We start from the raw sequence: 14,582 nt of genomic DNA, 5'->3' as shown, positions 1-14,582 counted from the left end.
ATAGAAATAAGAAGCTGACATGTGAGAATATTTGGCTAACACCTGATGGATATATAAGGATAAACATAGAGAAACAGATCATGCACGACATTGTAGTACATTACAAGTAGGACAGCAATGTCTGACGGCATCTAGAGCAGTCAAAAGGGTAAGAATTTTGGTGCAGAAGAATTTTGGTGCAGATTATAAGATGTGGGTTTAAATCTTAGTTATGATGGTCAATTTTAACTCAATCTGAACCACCATAATTACATGAATATACAACCTAGTATGAGCTTAATAATTGATTACTTTAGAAGAACTATAAGCAAAAATTATTAACTATGGCATCAGATTTGTATACATCTCGGTGACAATCCAATAAAAAATGGTGACCATATCGAGTAGTGGAGCTTCTAACACCTCTTTACAATTCTTTTGCAACCCCACTTTTTATATTTGTCGCTCTTTATTTGATTAAAATTATAGAAAAGGACAAAAATTACAATATAATTAACATTTACAATCATCTAGAATAAATCAATTAAATTATAAATATACTTTTCATTAAAAAAATCTTATTATTAGGTAATTTATATCTTCACCATTTCAAAATTATTTTGATTTTATTAGATAATTAATTATATGATATAATAGGATTTAAAGATAGTTAGGATTCATGTTTTGTAAAGACATTTTAATTTAATTTAATTCATATTTGTCTTTTTATGCAAATCCTGTAGTCATAGAACTATAGTTTAAAAAAGGGGGTTTTATAAGGATATTGAAGGGGTGTAAAAAGCATTACCCAATAACAAAATCAGTTCCCAGACTACTAACTGAATTTCGGTTGTCAGATCGGTTACAAGTGAATCAACAGACCAGGTTAACACCTACCACCAACTCAACTATACTGTTTCCCACAGATTTGATTTCAATGGGCATCAAAGCCAAAAGCTTTAAAAGCCAAACCCAAAGGACTGATCTGACAACCCCAGATGACAAGAAAACAAAAATATAGACGAGGGTTGAGAAGGCAGGATAAACAAGAATATGGCTATAGTGCAGCTAAATGACTAACCCAACAGGTCCCATCCTTGCTGAGTGAACTCAGAAAACCAACATAAAATAGATAAGAGACCACAAGGAGAATTTTGCCCTTTTTCAGAGGGATTGAGAATGCCACAGAGTGGTTTCTGCCTAGTCACAGCTAGAGAAGAAACATTTTCAGTAGCAATAATAATAAACAATACAAAGCAAGACAAATACCGTTGCTTCCTCACAAAGGAGTTCCACATGTGCATCATTTGTTTTTCATCTTTGGTAACATCCACAAAATCATCAAGCATCTGCAACATTCTTAAATATGTTAATGCTGTGCCATATTCTAAATGCAAAGACCGAAATACACAGCAGCGAATTTTGTAAAAAGGAATCCCAGAAGGAACAAGGTTCAAAATCAATTGAGGATGCTAGCTCTATAACTTAGCCAGCCCTCATCACTCATCAACACAAAGATTAGAGAGAAAATGTTTTTCTGATTACGTCCATTCAAGTTATGGTAAGCACGCACTTATATGAATCATTGAATAATAATTAAAAGTGAATTCACAATTGATAATCAGAAACCTAAGCAGGCTATGATATTCTGATGATTGAATAGTCAAGGGGGACCTTTCCGAAGTTTGGAATGGCATCCAACCATGCTTGATCCTAGAAATACCAAAAACTTTGTAAATACCAACAACTTTCAAATTAAAATCTTTGGAAAGGTACAACATAAAATGTTCTCTTTTTGTTAACTTATCATTGATTTCATCCATATTTTTTCAATAGCAGGAATATGGTATAATCAATCAGTTAAATTCTTCAATGAACATGGTAAATTAGAGGCCAATTGGATATACAACTGATTCCTCAGTGCAAGCTAAAACTTAACTTCTGATCTATGCAAGAAAAACTTTGTTCTACTGCAGACTAAATTACAAATAAAACAAGACTTGGAGTGAAATCATGGAAAGTACCCTTCGATCTTCCAAATCTGCAACATCGTCATCAACTTCATCCTCACTATCCCGGTCCGACACTACTTGCTCCCACGCCATTGGCTTCAGAATGCAGAAAGTTTAGACAATTTAGATATTAGAAACATGAATTTGTTTTAATGAAATTAAAAATGAGCAGTTTATAGGTGTTCAAAAGCATATAAAATACTAATCAATGACATTGATTTATTTTGGGAGCCTGGGCAGTTGGCTAGAACAAACCAATAAGCTTGCAAAAAGGAAGTTCCAAAATTCATTTTGATGTAATAATCAAAGACTATCCTCAGCATCTCAAAGAACTCTGATTTCCTCAATTCATCTAACGTCAGTAATAATATTGCACCCCAAAAATTTGACAGAAACAGAACTCAAACAATTAAAGAACTTCATTGCACGAATCATTAATTTGTGTTCTTTTCACTTTTGACAGAAACAGAACTCAAACAATTAAAGAACTTCATTGCATATATCACTAATTTGTTTTCTTTTAGGAAAAAATATTCCAGACTAGAAAACTAGTGGTAAATAAAAAGTACTACAGCAAAACCTCTCTATAGTCATATTGTTGGGACCAAACTAATTAATTACTATGAGGAGGTTATAACTTCATAGAGGTGTAGTTACAAAAATTAATGTTTGGACTCAATTATCCTTGGTACAAGAGATATAAAGGTCAAATATGCACTATATCAATAATTAATTAAAGGAACATGTCAAATTCAATGTAAATTCCATAAATATTGTGCATTGCATAAATCATTGGCCCAAACAATTTTAAAGAAAATAAATTTCTTGGAATATACAAATAATTATTACTATATGGAGGGAAGTTCCATAAGACGGAATCTAGAAAATTGTAGCTAATTACAATGTAGAGTTCATTCTTATTTATAACTAGCCCAAATTGGAACCAGAATTTTTTTTTTCTACTATATAAAGGTTATTCCTATATAGAGTATCACTAAAGACAGGTTTTACTACATGTAAATTCATGTGGTTAAGCCAATATTACTCTTGAAAGAGACACTCCTCCAATTTTACACCTGAAACAAAATCCCCTCCCCACCCCTGTGAGCTGGTTCAAACCTCTTGTAATGCCCCCCAAGAGGTTTTACCAACTAAACAAGGTAGCACCCACTACTTTGGCAAGAAAACTGAAAATACAGAGGTAAAAGTTTCTGAAAAGGACATCACAAATCCAAACATCCATCACACTGTAAAAAGCAAACACAAAAAATTGACCATAAATCCAATGACAAACCATTAGCTACCTGAGCTCTATGCGAGTGGAAGAACTGTCGCTTTTGAAGGAGGGTACGGCTGAAAAGAATGAGAAAAATGATACATTAAAACCCACTTTCGCACTTTCACATGCGATCAAATTGGGACTTATTACAAAATATAGAGACGATGAGATAATATTTTAAATTTCTCCCATAAATGAGCAGTGTCCATCCTCACAAAATATCCAAACTAAATTGACATCCAGATTCAGAACTCGTTAGTTCAAAGCATGAACCTTAAAAGCAGGATATAAAGAATTCAGAGATTGAAAAATATCATTGGCAACTCTGTAGCTAGTTCTGCTGCTAAAGTTAACTTTTAAAACCACGTTACAAAAACTAGTTAAACAACTTCAACCTAACATATAGAAGTACAAAATTTTAAACACTAAACTGGTAGAAACTGCAAATTATGACCATTATTACAGAAGTACCAAGCTCAAAACATTTAAAGAAAAACAGAAAGGAAATGGAAATTGCCTCCAGCATGAAAATAAAATGTTTAAACACAAAAGAGAACTAACACTTACTTCCTCGAATCAGAACGTTCAATAGATAACTTTCTCGTCTTCGCAAATTGTAGCATGGCAGGTGCCGCAAGGTTGTTTCCAGATAACAACTGATATTCTGGATCAGTATACAATTGTGCATCAGCATTTGAAGCCCCTGCAACATTAAAGCTGGAAGGAACATGTTGTGCACTCTCAGCAACAGCAATAATAGAATTCCGGTAATCATTCGCACCTGTGACACAAGGCTTTTCATGTTAGTTGTTCGATAATAAGAAATTGTAGAAATCAGTCATGCACTCAAAACACATAACTGTTTCAGCTTATCAAAAACCAAATTGAGCTATCAGTCAATCTCCAGATGATGTCAAAGAATACACTCAATCTGATCAAAACTCATTTTTTTAGGACTGGTTAGTAGCAAACAGATCGATCACATCGTTTTTTGGCAGGAACACAATTTGTGGCCTCAGCAAGTGAACATACAGGAAAGAGAAATAAAGCAAGATTTTCATTAGAATGGCATACCCAAATTCATTTAGGAACAGCATTCCCACAGGTGCATGCCACAGTCATGAATGTAACATCAAATCATTAAGACTCAAATGCCAACTTGATTACCATTTTATGAGATACACATGAGAAACTCATTAGAGTATCAACTCCACAAGCCTACTGAAACTGCATGGAAAGTCCCACCCAGTCAAGGAAAAGCTCTGAAGATTTATTTTTTACACTTGATAGCCTTCCTTCGGCAAAACCATGTGCTCAAACTAGTTCTTATAGTGCATCAGATTCAGGATTCTTGATAAAGCTAACCTACACAAGCTCTAACAAACTGCAAAACATCCAATTATTCAAGAAAATAAGAAATTATCCAGAGATGGGTTACTGCTGTCGATCTCCATGAATGTTTCTTTCCTTTTTTGGATTAAATATTCACAATCACCTAATGCTTTCATAAGTTAAAACCAACTAGAATTATGGATGATATAGACATAAATTCTCACAAAGTGAATGGATTAAAAAAAAATTGAAAATCCTTTTCATGGAGATGTCTTGTAGATCTCTTTGACGGGGTTCCCATTGGGATGCTGCAGTTTTAAGAAAATCTCCACTCACTTGGTCCTTGCCGCTTTGTTTCATTTCCACTAATTGATTATGGGAGAACCTTGTCACCCTACTAGTTTCTATGGAAAACTCACATAAACAAAAACAATAAGAAAAAAAAAATTGTAATTCTAGAAGCTACAGGTCAACCAGTTTCAATAAGCTTCTGCAGACTTTATTAGAAGGTTGGTATCCTTCAAAATGCATATAATAGAACACGCACCGTCAGCTTTGTCAAGTAGTTCACACACTCCTGGAGGCTTCAAAACAAGTGGATGTACATGCTTCGACTGTTGAAGTAGGTTTTTTAACCTCCTGTGTCTTCGTTGCTTTGAGCTATGCATAAAAAATTCATTCATCATTTTCAGTTCATCATAAAAAATATGCATACAGACTACATATGTGCCAAAACAACTGCAAAGAGAAAACTTTGAAAGAAGAAATATAAATTAGATAATTTACCAAAAGAAGAATGTTTGCTGCTTAGGATCAACACCATCCGCAACAACCTGAATAGAAAATATTGGCACATAAATGAAAACTTCAATGACCTTCGTTTAAACATCATGCTGATTTTAAAACTTACACATAGGCAAAAACTGAAATTCGATGAAGCAATTGTTCAATCAACAAATAATTCTAAATTCAAAAATCACCTAAATGCATTGCATATGAGAGTTTGCCTTCAGGTCAAGAGCTAACTTAAAGCTACACAGCATAAACTGCATTATTATTGATTGTAACTAAATGAACACAATCTATTAGGAAACAAATCATTGTGGATCTACATGTCTGTAAGCAATTAAGCAGATACAAGAAAAGATACAGATTACAAGAGCAACAAAACTGGAGCAAGATGTATCAAATTCTCATTCATCTTCCATATTCAACCCTCTTCTCTTTCTTTTTCCTTTTGTTTTTAATTTTTCTACACGAACAAATGCCAGTTAATACCAATGAAGTACCAAGAAGATTCCTCCACAAGTAGTTTCCCGGGAGAAAAAATTTCTAACCTCAGATCTCCAAATATCAGTTTTCACTGAGACATTTACAGCCTGATATTCTTCAGTTACCTACAATAATTTTTTTCCCACTTTAGCAGTTACAATTTGAAAAATCAAAATTATCATAAAGCAACCACAGCTCCTGAGGTTTACCAACCCAAAATTCAAAGTTGAATAGATCGTGTGATGAAGAGAGGTGGTATCTCAGACCCTACAAAAAAATTTTAAAACAAAAAGTTCATCAAGCATGACATTTTAGCTAGTATAAAACCAAAACAGAGATGAAGTGTATATGTCAAAGAAAAGGTTCAACCTTAAAGCTTGCACATTTTGCCAAGCAGAAAGGACATGAAAAGTCTTCAGTGACTGCAGGTCAAAAGATTAATCAGGTTTACATCATTACAAGAAGAAATTCATAGAATACCTATTCTAGAAAATTAGAACCAAAAAGTACGTTTTTCTAGAACCAAACATTACATAGTTATTTCAGAACCAGACACCCCTAAACAACAAATAGGCTACACAATAATAGTAATAATAATTAAAAAAAAAACCATTAACTATATATATAAGGAGCAAAAAGGATTTTGAGAATAAATTATCATACCTTCAGTTCTTTGCAATTTGTTGTTGTAATATCTATAGTTGAAGACAACATTTCCAGCCCTCAACCTAAAATTCAAGCAGCAAATATTTTTAGTGTGCACACCATTTGCTTTAGTAAATCCAGCAAGGGAAAAGTAGAAGCATTAACCACTAAGAATGCCAAACACACTAATCACTAATTTCACAGCAGAGAGAAATTTGTATTCATCTGAGGATTAAAATTCTAAAGCTAAACTCAATGAAAGCTTACACGAGGAGCATTTAACACTCAATTCTTCAGTTACATTAACATGTTTTTTTAGTTTTCTTATTTCATTAAACAATATCTTCATGTCTCACATTATATTTCATAAGCAATTGCTCACAACTTCCAATCAATCATAAAATGTTCTTCCTTGATTTTCTCCGAAGGACTTGAACTTTACTTGAATCCATAATGAAACTATTGTAAATTAGCTGCAAATTGTTCTTCCTTAGTGGTTGCAAAGATCTTGAGCTTACCACCAAATGAAGGACATTGTTTAATGTTAGCATAAACTTGAATGAGTTCTTGATTTGAAATTTTTTTTGGGGGGTAATAGATAGGAAACAATCTGAGGACTGTTCTAACATTTTCAAGGATGTGCTGAGTAAAAGCTTATGTTCAAAATTTAACAAGTGGATGTTCTGATTTAAAGGGTGTACAAACCACCCAAATGTTTGACATCGTGAATTCTGATACATAAAGAAACAAATCATGCAAACAACAGAAACTTAAAATCAATCTTTCCCTGACTAAGAAAAGCTCTAAGTTCAATATAACCAACAATCATCTTATTAAGCAGCAAAAAATGGAGAAAGTAACCATTATAATTGCAGAGCCAATTGAGAACTACATTTAACGATTACAAGGAATATTACCGAATAATACGGGACAATGATGGAGAAGAAATATCACTACAAGTATACGAATTATAAGGAGATTTGTCCCTTCCCCCAATTTCTTCAGCAGAAATGGTGACATGTACCTGTTGTGACGTACTCTTTTGGAAACCCAGAAAATTGCAAAATAGAGGGGAAAATCAGATATATGATTAATGAAAAGGGGGAAAAAGATCCTAGTTGAAAAGGAAAACATAAGAACAGCACAAACCGAGGATCCAGAATTAAAGGGCATTTGAATTGAGACACATTTGTCCTTGTCCAAACAACTCAACTGCAACGTGAAACAGAAACAATTAAAACATGATTTAGATGGGAATTCTTTTACTTTTACAAAAATAAAAAATAAAAATGATAAGATAAGTTCTGAACAGCCAAATGCAACAAATTATACAAAATGAAACCTATTTTCACTTCAAATTTCAAGTTAAAAATTTATAGTTCTGCATATTCAGACATTTGAGATAGTTCTGCATAATTCAGACATTTGATCACATAGTGCTTCTTGTACACAATTTAAGCTAGTCTTTTTGCGATCCTCATTTTGGAAGCTATGTATTCCTTCTACAATCCTGTTTCTTCTTTGAGAAGTCTAGAAAATAAAACGTTTTCAGTTGTCTTCTCCTGTATGTTAGAAGTGTAATTAAGAACGTAAAAACAACCAATATGATGGAATGAAGAATTGCGAACTGGAAATTCTAGCACTCCTGAAGTTAGCGAATTTATATTGTCGCTCTATATATCATGTTACGTAAATTCTGAGTACCAACTTGATGGTGAAGGCATTCTATCGAAATTGTGGTATTTCAGAAGTCAGAACTTTATCCAGGTTAAACATATAGTCGTCAACTTTGAGTTGATGACATCTACCATATTAACACTTGGCAAGCAGCATCCATACTGAAGAACTTTAGTCCGACCATAAATCATACCATTTTGCAAACCATTTAACATATAAATCCATCTTCAACAATAGTCATTGTAGTTCAATGTTTGCCAATTTTAAATTAAAAGATGAAATTTCATCAGACAAAGAACTGTATTTGACAAAATTCAGGTGTTGCTGCTCCAAAACATTAGATTATTTCATATAGAAAATTTTGAAACAAATTAGGATCCCAGACAGCCAATTGAGCATATGCCTATTAGTTATCTACATGACGTTCAGTGAGTCAAAGAAAAAATACGGAATTAGAAAAATGAAAATGAAAAATTTTCAGACAGTGACATTATCTAAGCAGTTTAGCAAAGCAATAAACCAACATGCTAAGTTAACATTCAAGAATAAGCAAGCTGAAAATGAACAAAAAATTTAAAAGAGGCTGCCTCATGGTATACCTTTAAGAAGCCAGAATGCATGTCAACAGGATATGTCAACTCAGCTCTCTGCCCCAGACTCAAATTTGGGGACTTCTCCCATGACCTGTACAGTGATTCCAATGGTATCTTTCCCCAATGGCAATATCCTCCATCATTTGCTGCATATCAAATTGAACTGAATTTAAATTGGCGAAAGAATTCTCAAAGTTAAACAGAAGTTACCTTCACACCAGTAATCCAGTGAGGTAACTTTAAAAAATTCAAGATACATAGATAAGTCTTTTGAACCCCTGACCTCTTTGTTTGTTGGATGCAAGAGTACTGAACCGAACCCCTAAGGATTACACACATGCTATAGATTTTCTTAACTAGTAAGCAAATTTATTTGGAAAGATAGCAGGCTTGAGATGCTTCATCACCTTTTTTTTTTTAAATAAGTTTTTTCTCTTACCAAACTAAATTCAAATCATCATAGAAGGTTAATATATTAACAGATCAATGCTTTAGCATCTCTAGATTTCAATGTTCATCCAAATCATCATGATGACTAGTTTGTCTCCATCCGAGAAAGGAATTTCCACAAATTACAAAAATGCTGAAACTAGTTATAAAAATGAACTAATACAGCACATACAGAAGTTAAATCAATCATAGCAAAATTTGAGAATCATTGGTATCTAAATCCTCCATGCAGTTTAAATGAACTGACAAAATGTTAGGCATGCAATGTCATTTAAAATAAGGGTCTGTTTGGGATTGAAGTTGGACAGCTGTAGCTTAGAAGTTGCAACACTAAAGTGTTTGGTAAACACCAGCTGCTGCAGTTTAGAAACTATGTTGATAAGATTTTTCACTTGTATGATGAAAAATCTATTATATCTTTGATGATTTTATCAAAATTATTATTTAAAATTTATATTTACTACATACTATTAACTTTTGTTTTACAGTTACAGCTTTTTTTCTACAGTAGCTGTGCTTAAAAGCTACAGCACCTCAATCCCATACAGGACCTAAGTTGGCAATGAAAATATATCTCACATGGAGTCAATGTCGTACCCAAGCGAGCCTTGGTTAAATCAGTTCCACTTGAAGAATTTGGGCTTCCAGCTGCAATGAATATAAATCATAAAATTCATATGTAAATCCTGGCTCATTAATCAAATTACACCTAAAGGTATGTGGTAAAAAAATTACCAAAGTTGACAAGCAAGATTGCAAGTGTGCAAGACTTTGCCTTCAGCTGCAGCCTACTAATCTCGGGGAGGACAAAATTTGCCTGGACCTGAGTACTGCCCTCAACTCCAGTGAAATTGGTCAAGATGCACGCTCGGCTGAAGCGATATACAGCAGAATACTTCATTTCAAATATAGGACATAGCTAAATTAGAAATCAAATGGCAATCTAAGTACAATAAACAGTAAAATACAGCCATGATATCAAACAGGCGGGAATTCTTTAATAAATAAATAATAGAGCTTTATGTGTGCACATCAAATTAACAATCAGCTTATGCATTCCTACCTCTGAAACTGTAGTGCCAGATACTAATCTTCCCAGCAAAATGTACAAAGGAAAGGGAAACCGAGCTTGTAAACCTTCATTAACAGTTTCTGACAGGGAAATTGTCATTTGTATTCTGCATGATTAACCAATAATATACAAAGTTAGTACCTCAAAGGCATTCAATGAAAGCAAACGAGCCAATATTATTAAACAACTTCAATCTACCAAATGACATTTTTGACACAGTACTACAAGAAGCAAACCCACAAAGCCACTGTTTCAAGTTATATGGCACTGAATACAAATCCAATAAATCAAAATCAAGTTAATAAAATTAATTGAAATCAAATTGCTTTGAACATTCATGTTCAGTTATCATTCAAAGCTTATGTATAGGTCATATAATCCAATTAGCCATAGTTTGCTTCACATTTTTGAACAAATGAGAACTTCACTAAATTTTTATGTGCTGGAACCAGATGTCAAAAGCACAATGTATAAGAGAAAAAGTTATATAAGTTTAACAAAACTGATTGTTGCCATTACACATGCCAATTAGAAATTTTCAACAGATAATGAATCTGGACAACTTAAAAACAGCAGCAATAATGTTTATTCAGTTTTACTTTCCAAGGTGCTACCAAACAGTTCCCATAAATGATGGATACACCTTTTCTTCAGAAGACTAATTTATTACAATCAATAAGGCTACAAAGTTGTAACCCTAAGATGCAGAAATTCCCAAGAGACTCTGAAATTATGGAGCTCCATTCTGCATGCATTACATAATAGAAAATGATTCCATAGCCTGCACCATAGAATAGGAAAGAATTTCATGATCACTTATCAATTTGTCAATCAAAAGCCTAACAGCAACCCGCCAAGGACTGTTTTTGATTTATCATGACAAAAATCAGTGATCAAGCAGTAAGTCAAATCAACTCAAGAGAGCTATAATCTCGACCAATAGCATAACCCCCTCGAAATAGTAGAAAGTAATATTATTTGCAAATCAGCATATCAAACTTCAACACCATCCCATAGATTTTTCCTTCAACTTAATGTTCAATCTACAATAGCAAAATATTCCAAACACACTTCTCCCTTCATTTACACCAAAGGACAAAGTCCTCAATTTTTGTTGGCTTTTCTTTGGGGAAAATCAAATGAAAATTAAAAATCAATCCCATTAGTGATGTCTTTATCGTAAATCTTCACAAAAATTATATTTTGTGAAACTTGAACAAAACGCCTGACATGAGATGATGTAACTTGAACATTAAAACATTCCGAAAAGCTCATTGGATTCATGTACGGCTACACATAAACTGGAGCCGTCCTTAATGTAAAATTGCCAACTTGATTGATTTAATGAAATTCCATTCCTGAAAGTACCTATGCTTTTAGCAAGTATTTGAACACTAAATGCAGGTCAACTCAGTTCTCTGATTATTTTTTTTTTATAAATCTATCGTAGACAGAAAGAAAAGGAATTACTACAAACACATGGGATTTCCAACTGCCACACATTTTTCTAGAAAACTAGGGTCAGCTAATCATTGCTCAAAGAATAACAACTAAAACTGAAATCTTCGGCCATAACCAAAATTACGAGTAACATGTTAAACTAGTTGTTCCACTTGTCATAATGAATTTTCACAATGCACTATTGTACTTCAAAAAATTTATAAAATTACAACCAAAAAATACACAAATAAATAAAAGATGAAGCTTAGTTACCTCCGATTGTGCTTTTCATGAATTTGGTAGCTCAAACATCTTTGAAGAAATGACGGCTGTTTCAGATAAATTGGCTCAGTTAGAAACATCAAAAGCAAAATGGAAAAACCTATTAATACAAAATTGAGATTTGAGTGCAACAACAAAGGAAATACTTCTGGGCATTTGCAATGAGAAAAACAAGAGGGTCCAAATTCCAAATAAAATATTATTTCTAATAATACAAGACCATCTTTTTGAAAAGAAACAAACAAAATGAGATGCAACAAAGTGCAGGACTATATACAAAAAGTGCAGGATTATAAACAAATCAAATATATTACATTTCTTATAGCACGCCGTTGAAGAATGTTGTAAAGTTCTACAGGCTTGCAATAAATTGACAGACTCTCTTCAGCAGCAATTTCCTCTTCTGCAGATAAATGCACACGAGCATCTTCACGGCACATCTGATCTGTGCTTCTGGAGTATCTACAACAGAAAAAAATCATAATCCTGATCTCATCTAATATAACCTCCCATCATAAAGATCCACTGGAATTTTATACATAATTAGCAGGGAAAATTCACAGTCTTCACATAGGCTCGAAGCCTTCATCATGCTTAATGAAAGCTTCCCATATTTCTCTAGAGATATACACACATCCCAAAACATCACAGATGGAAAGTACTACACAAGTAATCAGTTTCTTGAAATTCAGCTTTAATAACACACAATCACATAAAAGAAAATACAAAAGATATGGGTGCGCTCTTTACCACTTTCAAAAATTTAATTTTGAAATTCAAAACAGACAGAAAAAGGATTCACCACAGTTCTTGAAAAATACAAAAATAATTTGAAAACAGAATGTTAAACTCAAAGTGACTCAAGAGTTTATGCTAATGAAAAACAAGAATTAGAAAAATAATATAAAATCAAATAAACTATAAATCTTGCTTTATTCTCCAAAAACTTGTTCGAATACAAGTCCTAAACGTGTTTTCAAAATTTCAATTCAGAAAAATTAATTTGAGATCCAGTTTCTCATTTTCATTAACCAAGACAGCTTTCAGCATTCCTCGAAAACAGTACCAAATGAGCCTCAAATAATTCCGCAGAAAACCTCAATATTAATCAAGCAGCAAAACCATCACTGTCGTCCTCCAACCAACGAACCGATAGTCCTATGAATTGCTCAAATTAGTATCCACTATTCAAAATAAAATAAAATAAAAATCCTCATCTGCATCCTCAAGATGCAAGCAACTATTACAAAACCTCTAGAATCTCTTAATAGACAAAAATACATAATAATATAACATTGAATAGTCTGATAGCAAAAACAACAATCGCATTACTTATCAGCAAGTACGAAAAATTCAAACAACTCCTAATTCAAATATCATTGAAATGACTAGAGCATAACAAAAGTAACACAAAACGAATCGTTTTGTGGAGAACATACGAGGAAGTTTCACGTGCCACTAGAGGGATGCCCGGCATTCTTCCTAGATAACACCGAAGTTCGAATTCATCATAGCTCCTCAGCAAAGCCAACTCAAATACCTACACGATTATTAAAAAAATAATAATCAAAAATATACATTAATCAATTAAAACGCGCAACAATTCATAAAGTATAAACAAATTAGTAATTAATTAGTTATTTGTTTTAAAAAAATAAAAAATAAAAGCTTAAGCGGAGTATCCATGCGAACCTTATAGAAATAAAAACCCTAAGATTAAGAAAAGTTAATTTAGATATTTGGAAGTAAACTTGAGGAAGCTTTAGGTTAACGAGAAGTTCCTTCAGGAATCCGCAGCGTTTTGAGAGAGAGATAAGAGTGAGAGTTAGATTAACGACGACTCAGTTATCGAGGCTTGTTTTGGTTTTCATTTGTTGGGTTCAGTGCTTTCAGCTCTTTGTAAAAAGCACGTTAACAGCTTCGGTACTCTGCGGTCAAGTAAAAATGGTCAAAATTGGTTTTTTATTTTTACAGTGGTATATATGGGGAACGATAGCCGCGCAGTCCTTTGTACACGTGGCTTCCTTTGTAAAAAGCACGTTAAAAATTTGTCATAATTTTATTAAAATATGATAAAAAAATAATAATGCCCCACATTTTAAAATTTTGCTTTTTTTCTTATCAACATCTTTATTGAGGTTGCAGACACCACCTTTTTCTTTACTTAAAATTGAGAGCTTTCATCTCCCGTAATTTTCTTTTTAGATTTATTTAGGTTCGATTTATTTTTTCAGCTAATAGAATCTTTTTGTCATTACATTTGCATAATATTGTAAAAGGGGTAAATTTAAGAACAAATAACTTTTGTAATTTGATGAAATAATCATAAAAATTGTCTTATATTTTAAAAGGGGTATGTATGTCCAAAAAAAAAAATTTCTAGGTGATTATTTACTAAAACAAAAGGTTCTTTGTAACCATTTTCTAAACAATAAAGGTGTTCTCTCCTTTTTCCTTTTTTTTTTTTGAAGGAAAGTTAGATTTTCATTAAGCCAAAGTTGAGAATACATATTCGACTTCAATTGGCAAAGGTTCTAGCCACATAACGG

At 32.9% G+C, this 14,582-nt stretch overlaps 1 protein-coding gene across 4 annotated transcripts; it reads right to left on the bottom strand.

Moving 5' to 3' along the window:
* Positions 1-1,008: 1,008 nt before the first annotated feature.
* Positions 1,009-13,973, bottom strand: LOC18031844 (polycomb group protein EMBRYONIC FLOWER 2). Of its 4 annotated transcripts, none has more exons than XM_024180528.1 (20): positions 13,726-13,973; positions 13,473-13,573; positions 12,348-12,486; positions 12,025-12,080; positions 10,303-10,417; positions 9,975-10,134; positions 9,819-9,887; positions 8,796-8,935; positions 7,669-7,731; positions 7,437-7,558; positions 6,538-6,602; positions 6,244-6,296; positions 6,088-6,141; positions 5,940-5,999; positions 5,389-5,435; positions 5,150-5,262; positions 3,838-4,051; positions 3,296-3,344; positions 2,004-2,087; positions 1,009-1,328 (listed from the first exon to the last, which is right to left on the bottom strand). In XM_024180528.1, the coding sequence occupies exons 2-20, from the start codon at positions 13,508-13,510 to the stop codon at positions 1,056-1,058; spliced, it is 1,914 nt and encodes a 637-aa protein (XP_024036296.1). In that variant the 5' UTR covers positions 13,511-13,573; positions 13,726-13,973; the 3' UTR covers positions 1,009-1,055. The 4 variants fall into 4 exon arrangements, with proteins under 4 accessions (XP_024036296.1, XP_024036309.1, XP_024036290.1 ...); XM_024180522.1 differs by having other exon boundaries at positions 1,010-1,328; positions 12,348-12,495; XM_006421455.2 differs by having other exon boundaries at positions 1,010-1,328; positions 9,837-9,887; positions 12,348-12,495.
* Between the last annotated feature and the right edge of the window lie 609 nt (positions 13,974-14,582).

Source organism: Citrus clementina, unplaced genomic scaffold (genome assembly GCF_000493195.1).
Source record: "Citrus clementina cultivar Clemenules unplaced genomic scaffold, Citrus_clementina_v1.0 scaffold_9, whole genome shotgun sequence".
Classification (NCBI taxonomy): Eukaryota; Viridiplantae; Streptophyta; class Magnoliopsida; order Sapindales; family Rutaceae; genus Citrus; species Citrus x clementina.
Note: the sequence above shows the minus strand (reverse complement) of the source record. Positions and strands in the feature narration are given on the sequence as shown.

What these genes read in the sequence shown, in the direction of transcription:
- LOC18031844 (XM_024180522.1), bottom strand. Translation starts at nt 13,510, where the DNA reads ATGCCGGGCATCCCTCTAGTGGCACGTGAAACTTCCTC. An exon ending in GAACGTTCTGATTCGAGGAA is followed by an intron (nt 3,345 to 3,837) that starts GTAAGTGTTAGT and finishes CATTCTTTTCAG; the next exon opens with CCGTACCCTCCTTCAAAAGC. An exon ending in CAGATTTGGAAGATCGAAGG is followed by an intron (nt 1,329 to 2,003) that starts GTACTTTCCATG and finishes AGAATGTTGCAG; the next exon opens with ATGCTTGATGATTTTGTGGA.